At 31.2% G+C, this 25,968-nt stretch overlaps 2 protein-coding genes across 2 annotated transcripts in view; both read left to right on the top strand.

Moving 5' to 3' along the window:
• The window catches only part of LOC136982444 (zinc finger protein 271-like), a gene marked incomplete at its 5' end in the record, with an annotated part of 55,167 nt that overhangs the window by 8,152 nt on the left and 21,047 nt on the right, over window positions 1–25,968 (top strand). Inside the window, 5 exons of the mRNA XM_067278928.1 lie at window positions 14,340–14,607; window positions 15,628–15,843; window positions 21,752–22,027; window positions 23,033–23,248; window positions 25,351–25,571. Of these exons, the coding sequence (XP_067135029.1) occupies window positions 14,340–14,607; window positions 15,628–15,843; window positions 21,752–22,027; window positions 23,033–23,248; window positions 25,351–25,571 (1,197 nt within the window). The remainder of the gene's footprint in view (window positions 1–14,339; window positions 14,608–15,627; window positions 15,844–21,751; window positions 22,028–23,032; window positions 23,249–25,350; window positions 25,572–25,968) is intronic.
• Window positions 1,561–2,864, top strand: LOC136982441 (uncharacterized). The gene has a single exon (XM_067278925.1). It carries the CDS (start codon window positions 1,589–1,591, stop codon window positions 2,405–2,407), a length of 819 nt encoding a protein of 272 aa, XP_067135026.1. The 5' UTR covers window positions 1,561–1,588; the 3' UTR covers window positions 2,408–2,864.

The raw sequence follows: 25,968 nt of genomic DNA, 5'->3' as shown, positions 1-25,968 counted from the left end.
TATCTTGTTCCTGTACATCATACTTTTCCTTTAACACTAGAGTTTTGCTGGCCATCTATTAGGTTTTTTTTTCAGAAAAAAACACTTTAGATTGAAATAACGTGACTTCTTGTTCGCATCGGAAGATTTTATATTGTCTATTCGGGCCTTGTGCGTCTGACGTTTCTATATTTTGTCTCGGAATTCTTCACTGTAATTCCATTCTCGAGATTAAGGAACTCCGGCCGCGCATCAATATGAATTTTACAATTCTTTTCAAATTGCAGTACAAAATTCATACTGGAAAGGGAATAAAGACACTTAACAGAATATTATAATTGATAAAATTTCAGTACCCCTGTGTAGCATGAATGCAATAAGATTTTACATAGTCCTTGTGATGTTCTTTATTATACAATATATGTTCTAGCTTTAGATGAGAAAGATGCAACATGTCTATGTAGATATTAAAAACATTTGTAATTGGACTTCAGTTAGGTAAACCTAAAACCCTATTTCAGGTAATCAATGCTATTTCTTGAAGCATTTTCTTAAATATTTCGAAAAGAGAATTTTCTCAAAAAATGCAAAATCAAATGTGATATCTCAAAGATGTAAAAATTATAATACAAAATTAATATGTTTTTGAATAAGTAAATATTTACTTATATATTATTACGCATACTGGATACACTCCTTGATGCAAGGAGCAAAACAATCTCCCAAAAAACAAAACACTTAGATACAATGAACATAAGATCACAAACAAAATTATATATTACTAGCGAATGGGCCCGCCGTCGCTCGGGCAAAAGTAACGATACCGAAGATTAAGAATATTACCTTACCCATTTTCACAGAATGCAAGAACTGGGTCCCTTTGTTTCCAGACTAATTAGAGAATTTTTAGGTGGTTCTAAAAATATGTTCGATTCTTCACAAAAACGAAAAACATTGCACCTGTGTCTTGCACATCAATTTCTCTTAACACTTCCATTGTTACGTAACACTTCTATTGTTGATGGAATTGTTAAGCCTTAATCCAGTCCCTCTCTCCCGTGGGAAAGAATTTCGAAAATTCCCTTCTTATTGTGCGTTCTCGTGACGTACCCTAACTGTGTACCAAATTTCAACTTTCAACTCCTAACCGTTTGGGCTCTGCGCTGATTTTTATTATTATGAACTCGTCTCGATTATATATATAAATTACGGGGAGACTATCCGATTTTCTTTTGAACAATTGGTTTGAATTGCTGTTTTTTTCTTTTTCTAGAAGGGACATTTGCATATGTGGTGTGGCGGACTTACCATTGGATGCATTTCATATTATTGCTGTTTGTTCTCTTTTGTCAAAATTACGTGAGGAGACTTTTGGGGTTCCCAATTTTTCATTTAATCAGTTTAAAAAAGTTATTTCTGATTTTGATTTATTCTTTAAGGCTTAAAGCGAAAGCTGTGCTTATTTATGTAAATTACGTTTTGGGGCGTGGTCTGCCTACTATTTAATCTGTGGCTGCTTGGACTGCTTGGGAGACTATCCGATTTTCTTTTGAACAATTGGTTTGAATTGCTGTTTTTTTCTTTTTCTAGGTAAGTCTAGTTTATAATTATGTCCCAGGCTCGGAAGAGGAAGACCTTTTCTCCAACCGTTCCTGAAAGATCAACAGCTAGGTTTAGGGGTGAGACTTCTTCTGGTGAAGAGGATATTGCGAATTTATTACAGGACTCAAATTTTGATGTGGCAGAGGGAGTTAGGCTTTTATTGCGATTGCATGTTTCGCTGAACGGTAAGGTTGATGAATTTATCAGAAGACTGGATCATCTGACAGAGTGGCTTCAGAATGTAGATGAGGCGTTGATTGACTTCGAGATGAGGTTGGGGGAGGTTGAGTCAAAGGTTGGAGGGGAGGTAACTGGTGTTGGGCATTCGTTGGATATGGATAAAATTTTCACGAAATTTTCTTTTTTTGAGAGAGAACTGGATGTTATGGATAATCAGAGAAGGATGAACAATGTTGTTATCCACGGATTGGAAGAGAGGAAAGAGGAGACTTCTTTGGAAATATTTGACACTGTTAATTCTTTTGCGGTTAATACATTAAATTTATCCTCGCTGCATATTGTAAACGCGTATCGGGTTGGGAAGAGAGTTGGAGATAAACCCAGACCAGTGATTTGCCAATTTGGGTCTTTTAGTGATAAATTGAGGTTTAAAAAGACTGTATTTGAGAATCGGAATCTTAATGTTTCTGTGTATGATGATTTTTCTAAACGTTTGCGAGATATCAGATACAACCTAAGGGTATTTGGGAAGAAAAAAAGGGAAGAAGGAGCAAGAAGTGTTCGGTTAAGTTATGATAAGTTACTGGTAGATGGAGTTCGGTATAAAGTCGATGAAGTATCAGCTAAGGTGGTGCCGATCTCATAGCAACCAGTAATGTCTTCTGTGTTTTCTATTATGGCGTGGAATTGTGCTGGGATTGGTAATAAACCGCGGTCTTTTTGGAGTTATTTATTGAAGTATGATGTGGTCTTTTTATCGGAAACTTGGTTTATTAAGGGTGGGAGCAGATGCTATTGGGAGGAATTAAGAGAATATCATTGTATTGTTGGTGATGCTTTGAGGGCTCACAGTAGGGGTAGACCTATGGCTGGTTGGTTGCTTTGCATTAAATCATCTTTGAAATTTAATATTATTTATAGGGATAGTTATATTGTATTGATTAATATTCTGCTACCATTAGGAGAGTTTAATATTGGTTTTGTTTATATGCAGGAACAAAGGTGGCAAGAAATTTTTGATGTACTGTCCAGGTTTGAGGTCGACGAATCGAATTGGATTTGGTTGGGTGATTTTAATGCACGGACTGGGAACGATAATGTGATTTCGACAAATATATGTGATAGTAGTGGTATTGCTGTTAATAAGAGAAGTAGAGCCTCCAAAGATGTAAATATGAATGTGAGAGGACTGAAAGTTCTTGAGTATTGTGCAGATAATGATCTAATAATTTTAAATGGTCGTGCTTCTGGTGATGAAGCGGGAGAGTTTACTTTTGTTTCCAACCGAGGGTCCTCAGTAATTGATTTGGGAATGGTTACTCCTTCTGTGTGGAACTGTATTAAATGTTTTAGAGTAGAGAGTTGTTTTTGGTCCGATCACTGCCCGATAGTACTTTATTTGGAAGATCGTGCCATAGATTCTTTGGGCGGTTCTGGTACTTGTTACCAGAGGATTTTCTGGGACAGTGGTCAGCTGGAGTCGTTGTCCGCTGATTTGTGGCGTTGCTTGGAGCAGACTCCCAATTTATCTTTGTTGGAGCTAAGTAAGGTGATATTGGATTTTGCCAAAGTGAAAGGATTGACTCAAAGGAAAAAGACTATGGTTGGAATTAATGATTGGTTTGACTTGGATTGTCGATTAATGGTTAGAGCCAGAAATAGAGCTTGGTTAGAGTTCAAGAAAAATGGTTTGCCGGCTCAGAGGAGAGTTTTTGTGTTATACCGAAGTTTGGTAAAAAAATTATGTTTAGCAAAGAAGAAAGAATTTTGTAAAAGGTTACAAAATGTTAAAAATTTTTATAAAAATAATAGATTATTTTGGAATTTATGTAAAGCAAGGGGAAATTATGCTAAGGTTAATATTAGTTTATTTGATTGGTTTAGTTATTTTTTCTCCCTTTATGGCTCTGAAAGTCCATATGATGTTGATTTAGTGGTTTTTAATGATTGTGTGACTTGGTCAAACGAAATATTGGATTCTTACATCTCGGAGGAGGAATTTAGAGTCGTTTTAAGTAAGTCGACTGTTGGCGGTGCTCCGGGAATAGATGGTATTCCTACTGAATTTTGGAAAATTGATAGTGTTTTTCTCTGTTTATTAGATAATTTTAATAAGGTTCTGAGAACTGGTGTTATTCCAGATGAATGGAAGAGTTCTTTATTGGTTCCGGTGCCTAAGGGTGGCTCAAGGTCGGTGCTTACTAATTACAGAGGTATTTCGTTGTTGTGCTGCGTCTCTAAGATTTTTTGTAGAGTTTTGTATTACAGGTTAATAAGTTGGTTGAATTTGAGAGATATTCTGTCAGAGAGTCAGGCTGGTTTCCGTGCAGGTTACTCTACTGTTGATAATATTTTTATTCTGTATACTGTTATCTCTAAGACACTAAGTAGGAAACGGCGTAAGGTTTATGCTTTTTTTATAGATTTAGCATCAGCATTTGATTCTGTTGATAGGGATTTATTATGGAGGAAATTATTAAAGTTTGGATTAAGCTTTAAGTTTGTATCTTTATTGGCAGAGTTATATAGTGGTTCGAATGTTAGGATTAAATGGAGGAATTTTTGTTCTCAGCCTTTCTTTTCTGATAAGGGTGTTAAACAGGGTTGTATCTTAAGCCCTATTCTTTTTAGTTTATTTTTAAATGATTTATTAAATTGTATTGATGATTCCGGCGGAGATGGTATAGTTGTCGGTGGTGTGTCTGTTAAAGTATTAGCGTATGCGGATGATGTGGTAATTGTGGCGGATTCTCCGAGGTCATTACAGAGGTCGATTGACCTTCTGGATAATTATTTAAGCGATAATAGTTTACAATTGAATCTTGCTAAATCAAAAATTGTGGTCTTTCGAAATGGTGGTAAGGCTTCTAAGGCTGACAAATGGTGGTTTCGAGGTGTTCCAATTTCGGTTGTATCTCAATATAAGTATTTAGGTGTAATTTTTAAAAGTAATGGTTATTTTAATACTCATGTGAGGTCTTGTCAAGTTAATGCTGAGATAAAAATGGACAAAGTTATTCATATGTGTCAGTCTGCTAAGTTGTGTAATTTGAAGGATCGGTTAAGGTTATTTAATGCCGTGGTGGGCTCATCTCTCCTTTATGCTTCGGAGGTGTGGGGGTTTCAGGCGGAGAGTTTGGATACGGTATTAACTACTTTTGTTAAGAGAATGTACGGGCTTCCAAGGTGTACTCCTAGTTATCTAGTGTCTATGGAATGTTCATTGATTCCTTTGTCTTGTTTGATCCTGAACAAATCTGTTAATTGGATTTTTAGAACGTTGAGTTTAAATGAAGAACGCCTTAGTAAGATTTGTTTGCGTTATGTTGTGAAACATGTTCAGTTGCCTTTGTCGAAGTATTGGTGGGCTAGTTGTTCAAGGAACGGAATCGATTTTGATAATCTGTTACAAGATTTTAATAGTGTTTATTTACTAAAGTTAAATAATTTTGATAATTATATTTTGAAGTTGAATCATGGCATATTATTAAGTTCTTATTGTGAATGGTATAAGAGTTTGAATAAACCTTTTTTTGATTGTTCTATTTATAATAGTAATTTTTCTTCTAATGTTATGGCCGTATTAATGCAAATAAGATGTAATTCATTAAGTTTTTTATGTAATTACAGAAGGGACATTTGCATATGTGGTGTGGCGGACTTACCATTGGATGCATTTCATATTATTGCTGTTTGTTCTCTTTTGTCAAAATTACGTGAGGAGACTTTTGGGGTTCCCAATTTTTCATTTAATCAGTTTAAAAAAGTTATTTCTGATTTTGATTTATTCTTTAAGGTATTTATTTTCATAAAGAGGGTTAAATTGATTATTTCATAATGTTTATTGTATATTTGATTTTCGATTTCTTTTTCATTGTTTTTTTAGGCTTAAAGCGAAAGCTGTGCTTATTTATGTAAATTACGTTTTGGGGCGTGGTCTGCCTACTATTTAATCTGTGGCTGCTTGGACTGCTTGGGAGACTATCCGATTTTCTTTTGAACAATTGGTTTGAATTGCTGTTTTTTTTCTTTTTCTAGGTAAGTTTTAGCTCTGTTGGTTGTTAATTTCTTTCGGATAGTTCTCCCAAGTAGTTCTTTAAGTTTTATTTTCTGATTTGGATTTAGTTTATAAATTTTGCAATTATAATTTTAAATTATTAATGTTATTACAATTGATGAATATATCTGTGAAATATGTTTTGTTATTTTATAAGATTATGTATACTTTGTTTTGTTCTATCCCCGCATCAGGGTCTTTGTACCAGAATGCTTAAAATAAATAAATAAAAATAAAATATATAAATTACAATAATAAATTAAATAAATAACAATTTAAACATAAATTAAGATTTAAAAATCAAATGTAATAACTAGTTAAAGTTTAAAGATAAAGTTTGGGAGCATCTGTCAATAAAATACAAACAACCAAAAAAAAAAAAAAAAACAGCAAATTGCTTACCTATAGAAAAGAAATAAGCTAGTAACGAAGACACAGCACTGACAGATGCTCCCGAATTTGTAAATAAGCTATAGTCTATTCAGTATTCACTGTCAGTAATGTTGCTGCAATAATTATGATGTAATTTGTGTAACTTGATGTAATTTTTAATATTTGAAGTGGAGTGGAGTGGTAATTTGAATTGACAAAACAACTACACTCGTGTTTAACCAGTACCATCGCTAACATGTACACTTTTGTTGTATTCCAATGCATCGTTACACCTCCATTATGCGTCTAGCTAAACCCATAATGAATTTGCATGAAAAATTCCCTTTTAGTTACCATTTGACAGAGTTAAAAAATCAACTGAGACGAAAGCACTAATTAAAATAGTAAAAGTTTACTATAAAAGAGAGGAATGAAGGGATCGCTGCACAGAACGTTACTTACTGACCATTTAGGCCAAATAGATGACAGTATGACAGTTAATAATCCAGAAAGTCTACATTTGGTAGCACTTACCATCTTCAACTTCTGGTTTCATCATATCAGTACTCCATTGACATTCAATGGCATTTTCCAAGAATGACTTCAGTTTTTGTAACAAAGCCACAAAAAACTGGTATTTTTGAAAACAATACCCAGTTTTGTCTGAAGCAAAAATTGCAAGTGAATTGGCTTCTTTGGAAAACAATCTTAATTTCTCATGCCTGTTAAGAATTTATCTGTGGATTCGCAGGGTGGTACACGCGATCGAAGCTTTGGGATTATCAAGCAAAAGACATTTGTCAAAACTCAAGGCTGTATCTGCACTTCAGCCAGGAAACGATCGACACATTTTGGCGTAGTAATCACGACTCGATCGTTCCGCATATAAATCTACAGAGAACAAATCCATTCCATATATTTCACTTTTAGAATGTAATGACAAGGAAGTGACGTGCATGTATAAAAAGAATAAAAGAAAACACTGGTTGTGTTTATAGTCACATGAAAGATTCCAGATGATAATGCTGCAACGCCTATTTTATATTCTTTGTTCATTTCTATTATCTTCACTTGTGAAAGCAAAAAAAAAAAAATGTTGCGGAAACTAATTTAAATGCATATGAAGTTATTTGCAAGAAAATAATTGTTCCGCGGTACTCAAGCAGTGTAGTTTTGATGTTACTTAAAGAATGCTGTAATAGCCATTTTATCCTGTTCGGTTCTGAAAGTAGTGGTAAAAAGAGTCATTCCCTGAAATAATTGAGCTATTTTTAAAAAACTCGTGTCTACATGGGTAATTTCTTATTAGAACTTTCTATCTTGTTATTTTTCTTATCTCCTAAAGTATCAGGATGTGGTACTTTAGGAGATAGGAAAAATAACAAGATAATAAGTTTTCTGTCCATATATCTCATGACATGGAAATGAATATTTGCAAATGAGCTTGAAAAATTTGTACTTTAAATGCCGTTTTTCAGTGAAATATTTGTTTGTCATCATTGCTTTAATATTTTTTTTTTCAATTTGAATTGTTTTTATGAACACTGTGGTCAATTGCCAGTGAAATTGTTTTTAAATGTTTTGTACGATGCAGACAGAGATTCCTCTTATACAGGAGCTACCTTGCCAGATTTTGTTATTTAAATTTAATTTGAATCCGAGATATTAAATATTGTCTGACTACTGGAAAGGGCGTATTTCTCTTATACTGTATATAACAGCAGGAAAGTATAGTAATCGGTCAAAAATGCGTTTCAAGATTTTAAAACTTTCCACTCCAAAGACGTTTGAAACGTTTTACAATGCAAAATACCGGATTTTTTCGCATATAAGACGAGGTGTGCCTTTAAAGATCAAAATATAGAAAATTAGTTTTATTAATACAATTTAATTTAATTTCGTTGAATCATAAATAAAATGGCAAATGCACGTAAATGCACACATCGTCCAGAAAAAATTACTGGCATTTGAAACTTTAAGGAAAAATCTTATAAAATGACACAATGTGTTCATGTAAAGCTGGACGATCAGGAAACTTTTTTGCCAATTTTTAACAGGCGAATCCACTGTCTGTCGATTACACTTACGAATTTCTCCAAGTTCAAATTTCTGAATAATCATCTGTTTTTCACGTGGGAATGTATTAAAACTTATATCGGGCTCTCGTGTGATTTTGGAATTTCAAATTGAGTTTCAATTCCAAAGCATTGCATTTCCAACTGCTAGTTATCTTTACTTCTGACAATATTGAAGAACGATTGAAACGATCTATATAAAATACTTTTGTTTTAAATACGAGAGGATAAGCATTCGGTTTTAAATACACGGTTCAAAAAATTATTTGCAAAAACGCAAAGAATATTTCTCTCGCGCGTATAAGGCGACCAAAGAATTTAAAGATGTGATAAATGAATAAAAACTTTGTCTTATATGCGAGTAAATACGGTATTTGTTTTATTTTTTGGGTGTATAGACGTAACTGTAAATGAATGGCGCTATTCTGCTTATCTAATTTGAAGCTTAATAATTCCACTGCTTTTGTCGAAGATTATTGAAAATTTGTAGTGAGTTTTGTGTTAGAGGAGATGTCTATTGAAATTTTCAAAAGAAATCGAACCATCGGTTCTGGAGATGTTAAGGAGATAATGGACATATCTCAAAAGGATTCCGAGTGATGAAATGGTGCTTTTTGGTATTAAATTTTAATTTATCGAAAATTAAATGTTTACCTGAAAAATTTTTTCAAGCAAAGTTTTGTACATAATTTGGAGTGTTTCGATACGCGTTGTTTAGAAACAATTACACCAAATAATACTGTATTTCACAAAGATGTTACGTCTCTTCCTATTATCTTGTTTTACAGCTTTCGTCACAAAATTTATTTTTTTAATATTTCTAACAGTTTTTTTGAAAATCGTGATTGTAAAAATACCTTGAAATAAGTAGAAATCTACTTATATTTTATTTAGGGGAACTTAAGAACTCGATTCAAAAAAAAAAAACTTAACAGTTAGTGAAGTTTAAATGATACAATACGTTCTAGATTGGTGAAATATAATAAATTGTAGATATATATTGAATTCCGGAACTTCCATTCGTTTTTTGTCCTATACACGAAAACACGAAAAAACCGATAAATATGTTTTGCACACAAAAAGTTTCATTTATAAGACGTCTTTTAACGATTGAAACCGTTAGAAGAGAGCTTACTCTTCTGTTTTCAGTTCATTTCAGTGAAAAAAAAAACTATATAAAGATAATGACTGTCTACTGTTTTGTGTTGTTCTCTTCCCATAACCGTTCATCGATCAATGAAAGAAAACAAACGGGAATGTGCTTTCGGTACCTGAAATTTAAAATAAAACTTTAAAAGCATAGAAGTCTGAGAAACGAAATGGAAAATATTCCTTCTATATAGAGAATAAATTAATGATGATGATTCAGAAGTAGATTTTCAATATTTCATGCACGTTTTAAATATATAATGATTTCAACATAATATACACTCGGATACAAATAACAGAAAATATATGATAACTTACGATTGATGAGAAGTAATTCCGTTCACTGCTAATCATCCAGTCTCGGGTTTGAAAGAAGCAAAGAGTTGTGGGATACCAAAGGTAAGAAAAGTAGAACCTTCTATATCGACTTCTGTCTGTGAAAGAAAACAGAAGTACAATCATTATTAACGAGCGAACTGTTGCGTACTTTATCTACTTACATATGTTTTTCTTTTCCTTTTTTCATTCTGAAGTACGCACGGTAGTAAATACGACGATGTTTAATTCGAAAATTTCTAACGTTCATATTTTTTCGAAATTTGAAAAACCGACAAATGATATTTGACTGCAAAATTCTTGAAACAATAAGAATACTTTTAAACTATTATAAATAATTATTTTCGACGCGAACGGCCATTAACGTTCCAACGAATGGCCGAGTGGTAGCCACTATAAAATGTCGTGTCTGCAGACGAAGATTGTGCCGCTGGTAGTTAGGAAAACAGGTGTTATAAATCTTTCCGCGTTGCCTGTAATTTTATAATTTTTTGTATTTTATTAAATGTGAATACCGTCGGATAACTTGAAACAAATCACATTATTCTTACCCATTCGTCATTTTAGTAAGCATTAGCTCACCAAAATGACGAATTTCGTGCAACCTCCTTGGAAATTCCTGCCCACAAATCCTGTCCCTCTTTGGAAATTAGCAGCAGTAACATGTGTTGCGCCTTTGATATATGTTTCGCAGTCCAAACTCTGCAACGCCCACTTTTAATTAAGGATAGTCTGGTAGACATTTAGTTTATTTTAGTCTTGTTTGAATTTTGCGTTTTCCTGGCATTTCATCTTGGCATGAAGCATTCTTGAATGGGTTTTCGGAATCGCGCCTTTTATCATAATACTTGGCTGTTGTTCGGGCGATGATAGCAGTTTGTGAAAATAGTGTGGTAACGGATATCTACAGTTGATTTTTAAATGTCGACGTAGACTTCTGCCTGTCGTTTGTCGGAAAGAGTCGAATCGGCTTAATATTTTCCTATTAGCAGTTTAATTGAAGGTTTCGGTGTACCGATAATATAAAACTCATACTTACAACGCGACATAGTTTTATTGGGTTTTTGTAGTTTCACCCGAATGGATTTCCGACGTAAGACATTGTCAATTAACGTAGTCGCTGTTGAATTTGGCAAGAACATTGATTCTGTAGTGCGCTCCGACAACTTTTCCAAACGCCCTTGCTATATTTTTCACAAATATTTCTTACGAAACGAGACAAGTGTGCTTTACAACAATGCCGTCATAACCCGACAGTTTCTTTACAAGTAGCGAACTTTGCACTCGGACGTCTTCTTTCTGCATCGGAAGTTCTCCCTTTTCTGTAAGAATAGAAATATTACGAACAGAAAATAAAGTTTATGACATGGAATCTTATCTCATCTTTTTGTTTTACAATTGTGAAAAATTCTATTTCTTACGGGAGATTTTTTTTAAAAATCTGCACATTTTTCTAATTTGGTAAATCGATTCTTTATATTTGTTAGTTGTTTATAACACGGATAATCTACAATTATTCATATCAAAAGAACTTAACTCGTCATAATCATTTTCGGAATCCTCAGACTTGTCATTTTCTGATTCCTCACTAGTAATATTTACATCAGCTTTAGCAAGGTTTTATTTTTATATACTACATCATTATTTTTTAAGTGTATGGCAGGTGAATATCATAATCCTTTAATTATCAGTAATATTTTGCCAAGCTTTTGATAACAGTAGCACCATCATTTCTTTCTGAAACTATATCGTTTACTCGATCCAAGTAAAAATTTGTAGCTCTCACAAACCAGTTTTAATATTCTCTTAGCATTACAAGAACTAGCTATGAAAACTAATCCTAAATTAAAATCCTTTTTAAAATGGTGTACGTTGACTTTCAAGTAACTGCTATATCTCGTGCTAGTCCATTCATCTAAAGTTATAGTGTGGCTAAATGCCATGATTCGAATGTATATTTTTATATATAATTTTATTGTTTTTTATGTTTTATATTCTCCATTCCTTTATTCCTTTTATTCTAACCTATTTGTCCATTCTTTCTGAAATGTGTCTACAGTAGAGCATCGATTATCCGACTTAATTAGGGACTGGGGTTGTTCGGATAACTGAAAAGTCGGATAACCGAAAAGTATGAAAAAATACATTATTAGTATAGTGTATTAGGCCTGGTTTAAATACTAGCCTCCCTTTCATGGTCGAGCCAGTGCTGCCAGCTAAAACATGCATAAATTTAACAAAAATAACATTAAAGTAGCCAAGACATAACCAAACATTGTAGCGCCACACCACTAGCAGACATTTGAATTTGCCGACTAGAAGGGGTCGGTTAACCGATAAATCGATTAATCGGAGATCGGATAATCGATGCTCTACTGTATTTGTCTTACACTTTCTTTCTTATTTCGATGACTCACCCCTAAAAACAAAAGACGGTGTGCAGCCCTGAGGGGAGAGAAAGGAACAAGTGAATCAGTCTGGAGCGGGACCTCCAGTTGGAAGGAGTGTTTGTGGAGCCTCCCGAGTACGCATAGGGCCAAACGATAAAGACAAGAACAGTCCGAATTGCGTTTTAGAAACTGAAAAGAAGTGAAAGTATTCGTCAATCCCCGTTTCATTGCGACATCCTGGCCGGTAGATTTGTCATCTATTCGTGGGTACCCTCTTTCCTGTCCATACTTGATATTCCCTCTTTCTTGCTATTTCTTTGTTTTGTATACTAGTTTCAATTTTATATTTTAAGTGATATTGTCGGGAATTCGTATTGTACACTAGAATTGAGTTTTATATTTTAAGTGATATTGTCAGAAAAATTTGTTGTACAAGATTCGGTATTTGCTTTCTTGTATTGTCGGTGGGAAAAGTGTTTGTTGGTATCCTTTGTATCCTGTTTTTTAACGAGCGAAGAAAATAAAATTCATCGTGTTTTGTTTCTTTTATTTTTGACTCTTTGTCTTCTTACCGCTCGTTAGCCTCACAATAGAAAACTTTTTTCAATTCTTCATACAACTCAATTGTTTTATAATTTCATATTTGGCAATTACATAAAATGTATGAATAAGTTCCATTACTTCAGAGTCGTATTGTGGTAAGAAATAACTTTGCTGTTGCAAAAATTCTCATACGAACGAGATTGTTGTGACACTATTAGTGGACAATCCATCGATGGCAGCAAATTCTCAAAAAATTTGTTAAACTACTCCTTTTCGTAAAAGTTAAATTGCTAGTTTGTATTTGAGGACAGGAGATAAATCGGGATTAAATATTTCTTGTTTATCGATTAGTTTCGCTTTCTTGATGATTATTATTTTACAATGGGCTGTTTTCAGATAATCACAAAAATAGCTCGTACATGATACTTTGCAGCTCAATATCTTATGGTAATAATGAAAAAGGTCATTTCTTTTTCAACATTATTCAAATTATTTGAAACTTCTGGCTTACTTAAAAAACTAAATCTATATATGTAATCGAGACGAGTTGATAATAATAATAGTAATAATAATAATCAGCGCAAAGCCAAAACGATTATAAATTGAATGTTGAAATTTGATACACAGTTAGGGTACATCACGAGAACTCATACTAAGAAAAGATTTCTCGAAATTCCTTTTTACGCAGAGACAGAATTAAGGCTTAACACTTCCATCAACATCAGAAGTGTTACGTGACAATGGAAGTGTTAAGAGAAAGCGAACTGCATGACGCAGATGCAGTTTTTTTGTGTTTGCAAGAAATCGAACACATTTTAGACCCATCTAAAAATTCTCGAATTAATCTGGAAACAGCGAAACCCAATTTTTGCATTCTGTGAAAACGGAATTCAAATAAGATTTTTTCGTTTTTATTCGGTTATTTTCAACAAAATCAATGTAACTGATTTCACATAAAATGATTTGTTATTTTTTAATTTTAAAATATTACGTACATGAATTAATTTAGAAATAAATCTTTCGAAAAAATAACTTCGAAGGTAACGTATACAAAAATTTAAAATTGATAAAACTATAACTCCTTTGATACTTGAAGAGAGTAAAATGTCAAAATGCATAAAATATAATTTTAATAATACTTTTTAAATCAAATAATATGAATGTCACACGTAAAATATCTGAAATCAGCCAAAAGCCGCATGAAAAAACAGAAATAAAATGCAATTATATCTCTCTATTTGCAATTATTCTTGTGTTTAAATCATGCGCATTTAATTACTCTCGGACAACAATTAAATTCTACAACATTATTTTTTGCATTCTTGTTTTCATTTTCGGCCAACTTATTACATTAAATTTAAGAGACTAAAGTTACAGCATTTATTATGTAAATTAAATTAATTCAAATTAGAAATGGTGAGTAAAACTCTCATTTTATCAAACATTTTCAATTTGGCATCGTTTTTTTTTTTTTTTTTTTTATGAATTACTAAAAGGATACTTTCAAATTTAGTTTCATATGGTACCTAGAGTACGTATTAGAAATTTTATTAAAATATTTAAATGTACGATAAATATTTATATTATAAATAATTTCTATTTCAATTTTACTAATTATTCATTTTTACTGAACGTAATATTTTAACAGCAAGGAAAACATCTATGCCCGACGTGCAATAAAACATTTGCGAGAAAACAATGTTTACTGACACACATGCGGATTCACACCGGCGAGAAGCCGTTTAAATGCGAATTTTGCGAACGTTCTTTTTCGGATAAAAGCTGTTTTGTACGGCACATGATATTGCATTCGGATGAAAGACCATTCAAGTGCAATTACGATGGCTGTGAACGAAGCTTCAAACGGAAGGATACATTAGAACGACACTTGTTCTTATGTCATCATAAAGAAATTTTAGATAAAGTAAATATTACAAATTTTTAATTTTTATTTATATATTTCCATTCTCAAAGCAACAAAGTTAGAAAATAAACAAACACAATATAATTGTATACGGTTATAGAAAACATTTAGTTAATCATTTTCAAGCAAACTCAATGAAATTCTGCTAATTTACAGAAAAAATTGTTAAAATAATAATAATAATAATAAATTACCGTAATTATAATTATTGTTATTTCATGAATTGTGAATACAAAACCGTTCTCCTTATTTACTCTGTGCCAATTTATTACTGAAGATTATTTAAAAATGGCAAAGACGTTACCAGTAATAAATTCATCTTTATAATTAATAATATGATGTTTGTAAATAATATAAAATTCGAATTACAACAAGTTTAAATGATAAAAAAAATCATGCTTGGCAATTATTACTCTTACAATTGATGTTTCCATTAATGACAACGAGATACATCTTCAACGTGTTGTTATTTTCTAATTTTGTATTTGCATTTCTTAAACTACAAACACCAGAAACGTGAGCTTTATTGTTTACAGTTTTATTAAGTTATTTCGTGTTTTTTTTTTTTTTTTTGTTAAAATTACAAATTATTTATGATTTAAAGATTAAGTTCAAATTACTGTGTAATTTTATCTGAATATATAAAGCACTTTATTAATTTTAAAAATCAATTAAACTTTATACTGTTCTGAAACTAAGCGAAACATAATTATAACAACTTCAACAACAACAATAACCATAAATAACAGTAATTATTATTTTTATTTTTCAATTTACAAAACTCTTTAAAATATTATGATTTAATTTATTTGCTTGCGTCTTTTGAAAAAAACAATTTTTCTAACTCATTGTGTGCCATTTCATAACTTGAGAACCATTTTAAAGTCGAACTGACTCTACCCATAAGCCATTCATCACAACTATAGAGTTAACATATTTATAACTTAAGATATAACATATAAAGAATTGCCTGCTTTAATGTATTGACAATAATTATTTTATACATTATTATGAAATTAGATTTTAACAGATGATCCGAAGATCACAATCCGTAAATGTCATATCTGCGGAATAATTTTATCCGATTCCCATTATTTAAGACGTCACCTGAGAACTCACACCGGAGAGCGGCCATTTTTATGTAATATTTGCAACGAAACATTTACATCCGAATCTGAATTAAAGACACACCAGAAAAAGTTGCATCCGAAAGCGGAAACACAAACTCGCCTGAAGGTAAATTTACAAATATTTATTAATAATGACTTTTAAGCATTTAATTATAACTGTATAATTAATATTAATCTCTGCTTGTTATTTGAAATAAATTCCGAGTAAGAAAGAATTAATTAACTTTATTTTGACAGTAGAAAAATATAATCGGCGAGAAATCGCTTAAATCAAACAGGCTGCATCTTGACTGCTGTGACTGTGAGAAGTCTGGATGTAACCTGTCACACTTTTCCGAAATTTCACGATTATTGTGTGCCTCAATCGACAAAATAACTTCAATGAATTTTTTCTTATTCATCAGCATTCCTTTATCTGTAATAGATTAAACAATATTAATAATTAAAATCATATTTTTAGAATAAAATCTTATAACAACCGGAAAGATTACGCAACTCGTTGCAGGATTTATTTTAAAGCTATTGTGTTTTCATATTTTCACAATAGAAAACTTTTTTCAATCCTTCTTCATACAACTCAATTGTTTCATAATTTCATATATGGCAGTTTCATAAAATTCATGAATAAGTTTTATTACTCTCAGAGTTGTTTTGTGGTAAGAAATATCCCCGCTGTTGCAAAGATTCTCATATGAACGAGGTTGTTGTAATACTATTAATAGACAATGCATCGATGGCAGCAAATTCTCAAAAAAATTTGTTAAACTACTCCTTTTCGTAAAATTTAAATTGCTAATTTGCAGTGGCGTGCCGTGACATTTGATTATAGGTAAGCTGTGTTTCCGTAAGAAGCCGACTTACAGGGGCAATCAATTAATTGCGCGTCAGGGTTCGTTCGTACTCGTTTGTTCGATAAGCCAGTAAAAACCGTATATTTCTTTAAATGTATTTTTAATAGATTATCTGACGTACTTAATAAATAAGAAAGTTCAATATAATTACCTCCGTTATTAGATTCAATAAATTCCTTATGCCCTCTTAATGCCAATTCTTGCTTTGAGAAAAAACATATAATATTTATTAATCCTAATTATCTTGTTATAATTTTCAATATTTATTTTATATTGTCTACCAATGTTAAATTCTATTAGGTTTTGATTTTCAAATTGCTTGAATTTTACGAAAGAAAATTTATGAAGAATGACGATTATCGTCAAAGTGTCGAAATTTTTTTGACGACGTATTTATATTTAATTTAGGCATTGGTCTTTCTCTTTTAATAACGTTTTCTTTTTCATTATATGGTCTCGAGCCAAAACTTTTTTAAAATAAATTTTTGAATCACTAGCCACGATATAAGGGCTAAAATTAAAATTATAAAAAAAACTTACTTGGTAAAACAAAATGTGTGACGAATATACATGCCTAATAAAAAAATTCTTTAACTGTACGAATATACAAATATACTTTTAAAAAAACTTATAATTAAATATAACTTCGTGAAGAAACGTACATAAAAATAACAAAATATTTTTTACTTTTTAAATCTTAAAACAATCCACTTACAAGTTATTAAAATAGCTCCCTACGAGTGGCTAATGAATGGAATCAGACACTGTCCAGGTAGGTGTGTGCGTGCCAAATTCCGAGGGTGCCGATACCGGTCAATGTCAAATGCCTCTTTTGACGCATCACTAGTATATATCAAAGGACGCGACAGGGTTGTTGTAAATTTTAAACGTATCTCGCCATAGCTGTAAAAATCTAAATATGTTAAACTTAACAGATTGTCTGTCGTTCGTTTTTTAACTAATTTGTTTTAGGACTAAGTGTTTACGGAAATTTCCAAATTTTACAACTTTTCGGTCACTCTCATTGAACTGGAAAATTTCTGTCTTTATTACATCTAATATTATGAAGAGATCAGACCCCACTGTAGTCGGCAAGAGATTGGTTCGGTTAAGCTTCTGTTTAAGTAAAATTTCGACTTTTTCATCAGGATTTTATTTATGTTTCTAATTCCCTAATCGGTTAATTATTTAACTACTTCTTAAATAGAAATAAGTTAAAACCGGTTACTTTGTACTTGAATATCTGTAGTCTTGGGAAAAGAAGTGGAAAGAAATTTTTATGACAACCGACACATAAATCGTAAATTTAAGGAAAATAAATTCTAAAGCTTTTTTTGTACCATTGTACGTCTCATTCATTAAATTTGGTTGTAAATGATGCTGCCAAAGTAACAATTAATTTTTTAACACTGTACTAGAATTGTACACGTTTTTACTGCATCGTCTTACAGATGGGACGTACTAAATCGTAATATCACTGGTTTAACATCGAAATCCGTAAGTAATATAAGATGGGAGAGCGGAATAAACGCAGAATAAATATATCAAATATTTTAATGGATTTTTTTTAAAACTCCTGTCAACTATACAGAACTATCATAATAACATATTAGTAAACTCCTATCGGTTGATTAACCTTTTTCATGCAGGCGATCTACAGCAAATAATTGAGTGGAATTCGTCATGAGGCGCATTTTTTGCAGTTTTTGGATAATTTTTAAATGGCGATATTTCTTTTCAAAATCGCGCTATGTTTAATCTGTTTTTTGTGTTTGTTAAGAATATATTACAGTTTACGATTGTTTAATTTTTATTTTAATAGAAATTTAAAATAATATGAAAATTTGTAGCTTACGAACAAAAGAAACAAAAAATTAATTTACAGAGAATCGCTGAACTTTGTTTATTTGTTTGTCAGATACATCTGTCTTCTTTTAAATAAAAGAAACCGCAGCTCTCTAGCTAGAGCGGGAAAGAAGTTATATCCATTATTTATACTATTTCTTTAATTACTTAGCAGGGAGAAAGGTTGATTGTTATCGTAAACAACACGTTAAAGTTTATCATCATATATTTCTGCTTAAAATAGTGAATATTTGACACTATTTTATATTTTTTCAATGCTTTATACAATAATACACTAAAATAAGCGATCAGTTAATTTATCTCCTGCAATTACGCAATATCCAGAAGTAATGAGTTTTTCGGTAAATTTTTCAGATAGAAGCTTTTGATGAGAAATCTTCTTGTCTAAATAAAGTCAAATAACATAGAAACTAGTAGAATTACGGTGCTAAAATGATGAATATAGCTATCTTTTAACGTTTGTTTACACTCTGACTTTAATCACATGGATTGGTTCTTCGCGGGAAAATCCCCACCAAATGGTTTAAAAAAACTCTCGTTCGTTGAAGTTGATTCAGTCATAGTATAAATTACCAATTAGATCGTAATAGGCGTAAAAAATTTTTAAAGCCAATTAACAGCAAAATCTTCCATAGATTTACTATAGGGAGGTGGAGTTTCCTGGAAATATTTATTGCTAGATAGTTTTAAAAACATATTTACTAGCCGAAATATTGTAAAATTAGCTAATTTAATGCCTAAGTACATTAAATTAGTTAACTAATGCTAAAAAACGATTTAAAAAGCGGATTTATTGCATTGTTTACATTTTACTTGAAACTTTTCGTGGCAAATTTTCCTTTCACAAGTCTGTGATTAGTTAAAGTAATGTCAACAAAGACAGAAGATACCCAATAAAACTGTACAAGGAGTTTCCCTTTGATTGTTTTCAGTCAACTGTGATTTCAGTTAACTGTGAAGATTTGCTGTAGAATGATAGGGGGTCCATTTTACCGAAATATTTATGGGCCAGGGGTGGTCACAAAACACTTTTTGGCTTAAACAAAGTCAATCGACCTACAGAAGCGCGAATCAAAGCTAAGATAGTTGGAAAATCGAATATAACGCAAAATAATCGAATTTTTTGACTAGTTACGCCTAAGGGAGTATGCCGCATCACGAATTAACGGCAAGTCACGTGACATACGCCTAAAAGATTATAACTGCATGTAAAAAGTTAAGTTAGAAATCTAGTTCAGAGTGGGCACCTTTTTTATAACATGGGCCAGAATAAATTTTACGTTTTTCCGCGGGCCGTAGTAGTTAATTGATGCCTTCTTGTGACTTGTATTTTTTTTTAGTCTGCAAATATGAAATAAATAAATAAAAAGTTAATTACTACATTTATTTCCCTTATCGTTTTCGAAAATTAGAAAGAATTAGAAAAATAATTTAATAATCTATTAAAGATCTCGCCGGCCGGATAGAAACTTTTCGCGAGCCGTAGCTGGCCCGCGGGCCGGGGGTTGCCCGCCTTGATCTAGTCTGCTCGTGATTCACATAATCGGGCGAGGGCGGCCGAATATCTAGCAGGCAGACGGATAACAGCCCACAACCGGTCCGAGATATACAATAAAAGCTTTGTGTGAAGCATCCACCAGCTAAACCGGATGAGGTTGGTGCTCTGTAAACCGCATATGCCAATGCCTATATAATCTGGCTGATTGAAAACTGACCCGGTTTCGACATTCCTTCTGCCACTGAATTATTCGAATATACAATAGCAATTTTATTGTTTTTTTTCACATGTAGTATAGAAATTTGTAAAAGATATATAATGCGGTTATAATAAAATATTAATTTTAATTAATGCAAAGTACGTTAAAACATCAAAATTTATATTTTATAAAATACAAGGGAAGGTCAGTAGAAAGTGGAATCGGCGCTTCCATCGCATCCAATGACGGCACGCCACTGCTAATTTGTATTTCTGGACAGTAGATAAATCGGGACCAGATATTTCTTGTTTATCGACTAGTTCCGATTTCTTGATGATTATTATTTTATTATGGGCTGTTTTTAGATGATCACGAAAATAGCTCGTACGTGATACTTTGCAGCTCAATATTTTATGATAATAATGAGAACACGTCATTTCTTTTTGAATTTTATTCAAATTATTTAAAACTTCTGACTTATTTAAAAAACTGAATTTATATATATAATCGAGACGAGTTGATAATAATAATAGTAATAATAATAATCAGCGCAGAGCCCAAACGATTAGAAGTTGAATGTTGAAATTTGGTACACAGTTAGGGTACGTCACGAGAACGCATACTAAGAAAAGATTTCTCGAAATTCCTTTCCACAGAGAGACAGAATTAAGGCTTAACACTTCCATCAACATCAGAAGTGTTACGTGACAATGGAAGTGTTAAGAGAAAGCGAACTGCATGACGCAGATGCAGTTTTTTTGTGTTTGCAAGAAATCGAACACATTTTAGACCCATCTAAAAATTCTCGAATTAATCTGGAAACAGCGAAACCCAATTTTTGCATTCTGTGAAAACGGAATTCAAATAAGATTTTTTCGTTTTTATTCGGTTATTTTCAACAAAATCAATGTAACTGATTTCACATAAAATGATTTGTTATTTTTTAATTTTAAAATATTACGTACATGAATTAATTTAGAAATAAATCTTTCGAAAAAATAACTTCGAAGGTAACGTATACAAAAATTTAAAATTGATAAAACTATAACTCCTTTGATACTTGAAGAGAGTAAAATGTCAAAATGCATAAAATATAATTTTAATAATACTTTTTAAATCAAATAATATGAATGTCACACGTAAAATATCTGAAATCAGCCAAAAGCCGCATGAAAAAACAGAAATAAAATGCAATTATATCTCTCTATTTGCAATTATTCTTGTGTTTAAATCATGCGCATTTAATTACTCTCGGACAACAATTAAATTCTACAACATTATTTTTTGCATTCTTGTTTTCATTTTCGGCCAACTTATTACATTAAATTTAAGAGACTAAAGTTACAGCATTTATTATGTAAATTAAATTAATTCAAATTAGAAATGGTGAGTAAAACTCTCATTTTATCAAACATTTTCAATTTGGCATCGTTTTTTTTTTTTTTTTTTTTAAATTGCCAAAAGGACACTTTCGAATTTAGTTTCATATGGTACCTAGAGTACGTATTAGAAATTTTATTAAAATATTTTAATGTACGATAAATATTTATATTATAAATAATTTCTATTTTAATTTTTACTTAACGTAATTTTTTAACAGCAAGGAAAACATCTATGCCCGACGTGCAATAAAACATTTGCGAAAAAACAACATTTACTGATACACATGCGGATTCACACCGGCGAGAAGCCGTTTAAATGCGAATTTTGCGAACGTTGTTTTTCGGATAAAAGCCATTTAGGACGGCACATGGTATCGCATTCAGATGAAAGACCATTCAAGTGCAATTACGACGGCTGTGAACGAAGCTTCAAACAAAAAGATGTGTTAGAACGACACTTGTTCTTATGTCATCATAAAGAAATTTTAGATAAAGTAAATATTACAAATTTCTAAATTTTATTTATATATTTCGATTCTCAAAGCAATAAAGTTATAAAATAAACAAACACAGTATAATTGTATACGGTTATATAAAACATTTAGTTTACTTTTCAAGCAAACTGAATGAAATTCTGCTAATTTACAGAAAAAATTGTTATAATAATAATACCGTAATTATAATTATTGTTATTTCGTGAATTGTAAATACAAAACCGTTCTCCTTATTTACTCTGTGCCAATTTATTACTAAAAAGTATTTAAAAATGGCAGAGACGTTACCAGTAATAAATTGATCTTTATAATTAATAATATGATGTTTCTGAATAATATAAAATTCGAATTACAACGAGTTTAAATGATAAAAAGAATCATCTTTGGCAATTATCACTCTTACAATTGATGTTTCCATTAATGACAACGAGATACATCTTCAACGTTTGTTATTTTCTAATTTTGTATTTGCATTTCTTAAACTACAAACACCAGAAACGTGAGCTTTATTGTTTACAGTTTTATTAAGTTATTTCGTGTTTTTTTTTTTTTTTTTTTGTTAAAATTACAAATTATATTATGATTTAAAGATTAAGTTCAAATTACTGTATAATTTTATCTGAATATATAAAGCACTTCATTAATTTTAAAAATCAATTAAACTTTATACTGTTCTGAAACTAAGCGAAACATAATTATAACAACTTCAACAACAACAATAACCATAAATAACAGTAATTATTATTTTTATTTTTCAATTTACAAAACTCTTTAAAATATTATGATTTAATTTATTTGCTTGCGTTTTTTAAAAAAACAATTTTTCTAACTCATTGTGTGCCAATTCATAACTTGAGAACCATTTTAAAGTCGAACAGACTCTACCCATAAGCCATTCATTACAACTATAGAGTTAACATATTTTTAACTTAAGATATAACATATAAAAAATTGCCTGCTTTAATGTATTGACAATAATTATTTTATACATTATTATGAAATTAGATTTTAACAGATGATCCGAAGATCACAAGCCGTAAATGTCATATCTGCGGAATAATTTTATCTGATCCCTATGCTTTAAGACGTCACCTGAGAACTCACACCGGAGAGCGGCCATTTTTATGTAATATTTGCAACGAAACATTTACATCCGAATCTGAATTAAAGACACACCAGAAAAAGTTGCATCCGAAAGCGGAAACACAAACTCGCCTGCAGGTAAATTTACAAATGTTTTTTAGGAATGACTTTTAAGCATATAATTATAACTGTATAATTAATATTAATCTCTGCTTGTTATTTGAAATAAATTCCGAGTAAGGAAGAATTAATTAACTTCATTTTGACAGTAGAAAATATAATCGGCGAAAAGTCGCTTAAATCAAACAGGCTGCATCTTGACTGCTGTGACTGTGAGAAGTCTGGATGTAACCTGTCACACTTTTCCGAAATTTCACGATTATTGTGTGCCTCAATCGACAAAATAACTTCAATGAATTTTTTCTTATTCATCAGTATTCCTTTATCTGTAATAGATTATGATTTTAATTATTAATATTGTTTATTTTTATAATAACATCTTATAACAACCGAAAAGATTACGCAACTCGTCGCAGGATTTATTTTAAAGCTATTGTGCTCTCATATTTTGAAATTTTATCGATTCTGTTCTCCACGTTTTTCCTTCCATTAAAATTATTTATCAAAAGTTTATTCTGAGTTTCCGTTTCCTCGTATTTACGACGTCGTGTCGAGTTTGATTCTCGTATCAGATTTTTGTGAATTCTGGTCGCCTGCACTTATCTTTCTTTCGTGACTTACAATACTCTATTCGATTTCTTCTCGATTTGCTTACATTATATTCATTGCTAGACTTATTAAATGGCGTTGAAATTCTGAAAATTTTAGAAGTGAGTTTAAATTTTAAAATGTTTATATTTCCTCTATTTATATTAATCATAGAGAAAATGCTATGTATTTTCACATCTCTTATACACTTTCCTCTGATGAGAATGATGATTATTTCGTTCGTTACACTCTCTACTCTTCTGCTAATTTTATTTCTGAGAAATATATTATTTAGTCTCATTTTCTCTAGTGTTTCACCTGCTTGAACACAATTATCTGTTTTAATTTCACAGTAAAATATTATAAAGTGATGTATGTCTGGCAGTGCTCGATCATATATAAATATTGTATATTCGAGAAATTAAAACGTTATACTATATTAAGATATTAGTTTATTACACCAGAAAAAACTCAACTATTTCAACATTACAAGAACAACATAATCATACATTAATTATTACTTACTTTTTAGTTTATTTGTTATAAACAACATCAACTCCAATTTGTATTAAATGTAATACAAAAGGCAACTTTGGGTCTTTACGACACGAAACGTATAAATCATGTAAAGAAATAAAGAAAATTCGGTTCGTTATTATGCATTTTAAGATAGGAAAATAAACCACATACATCAATCAATTTAAAGTATTAAGTATTTTCATCTGACATTAGAAATGTGTCTGGATGGATAATGATCCCATGACACCGTGACAAAAGTTAAATAGTAAAAATAAACCAATGTAATAAAATAACATGTTCTAAACAGCATTTTTAAACACTTCGTATATAATTATTACAGAAAATGCTTTTAGCTCTAAGTTTTTTTTTTTTTTTTATCTATCCGCCCTGTGGGCACTAAAGGGGCCTCTTTTAGAAGGCCCATTATGGGTTCGGCCAGGCCCACAATGGGGCGACCGGGTGGTGTGAAATTTTAGCTTTAAGTATAATTAAATTAATTAAAATATGTATAACTGTGATGTAGATAATAGTTCTTCAATTATTTGCCTGACGGTGATAGATATTTTAATTATTTTATTAACGAAATTTTATTTAATCTTATTAACGAAATGCATAAAATTTTGAAATTTCTTCTGGCCTCCTGTTCCTAAGATTTCCATATGTGGTTTCGAGGTACATTTATCTAACTCCATTCTCGAAATTATAGAAAGACCGAGGGACAGATAGACAGAAAAACGATAGTGGGAATTTATAGGTCTATATTTTTTTCAGAGTGCAGTCTGAAATTTTCGTCAGCCAGTAACAAATTGTTTTCACGCCAATTGTTTGGATGACACCAAATATGTAATCCCTAAATACGTGCATAGCAACTGACACTCAGCAGATGTAGTAAATAATTTTTTATTTATTCACATTCAAAAACTTTTTGTATTATAACATCCAAATTGGTTTTTTAAAACAAATTTGAATGTGTAGATTGTATATATTAAATTTTATGAAATGTATATTTACAGGATATAAAAGACAATATTAACGACACTATACATGAAAGGAAAAGAAAAGAATATGATCCGTGTTTCAGTGCAGCAATCGATTCCGACGAAGCACAAAAAGAACGTGAAGAAATCATTTCTGGAATGACAAGCGACATATCACACAATCCTGAAGACATTCTCAAAGACACTACTTTCGAAACAGATGTGGAATTATCGACATGTTCGATCTGTTCTCAGAAGTAAGAATCGATCGATATGAATTGGAATGTGTCTTGTGTCAAGTCAAGTTTGACGACGAAGTTTCTCTGCACGAACACATGAAAAAGCATCATTAAGGAACATTTTCGATGTTAAAAACGATGAAATTTTTTGCAGTTTACCGTTGTTTTTCAGAGATTCTTAAATTTTCGATTTTAATCTGTTCTTATGGACAAGTGAAGATTTTAAATTTGTTCGACATTTAAATTCTAGTGACGAAAGTACACACGATATTTGACATTCAAGATTGTAGTGATTTTAAATCAAATATAAATTGCTAATAAAAATTTCCATAATTTTCATAAAGTTTAGTACTTGTTTTTTCTTCAAAATCACAAAGGAAATTAAGCTGATTCGGAATTACATAAAGTTTGTATA

Source organism: Centruroides vittatus, unplaced genomic scaffold (assembly GCF_030686945.1).
Source record: "Centruroides vittatus isolate TY-2023 unplaced genomic scaffold, ASM3068694v2 contig_832, whole genome shotgun sequence".
NCBI classification, from domain to species: Eukaryota; Metazoa; Arthropoda; class Arachnida; order Scorpiones; family Buthidae; genus Centruroides; species Centruroides vittatus.
The sequence above is the reverse complement of the archived record's forward strand: the minus strand, read 5'-3'. Positions and strand labels throughout refer to the sequence as shown.

What these genes read in the sequence shown, in the direction of transcription:
- LOC136982441 (XM_067278925.1), top strand. Translation starts at nt 1,589, where the DNA reads ATGTCCCAGGCTCGGAAGAGGAAGACCTTTTCTCCAACCGTTCCTGAA.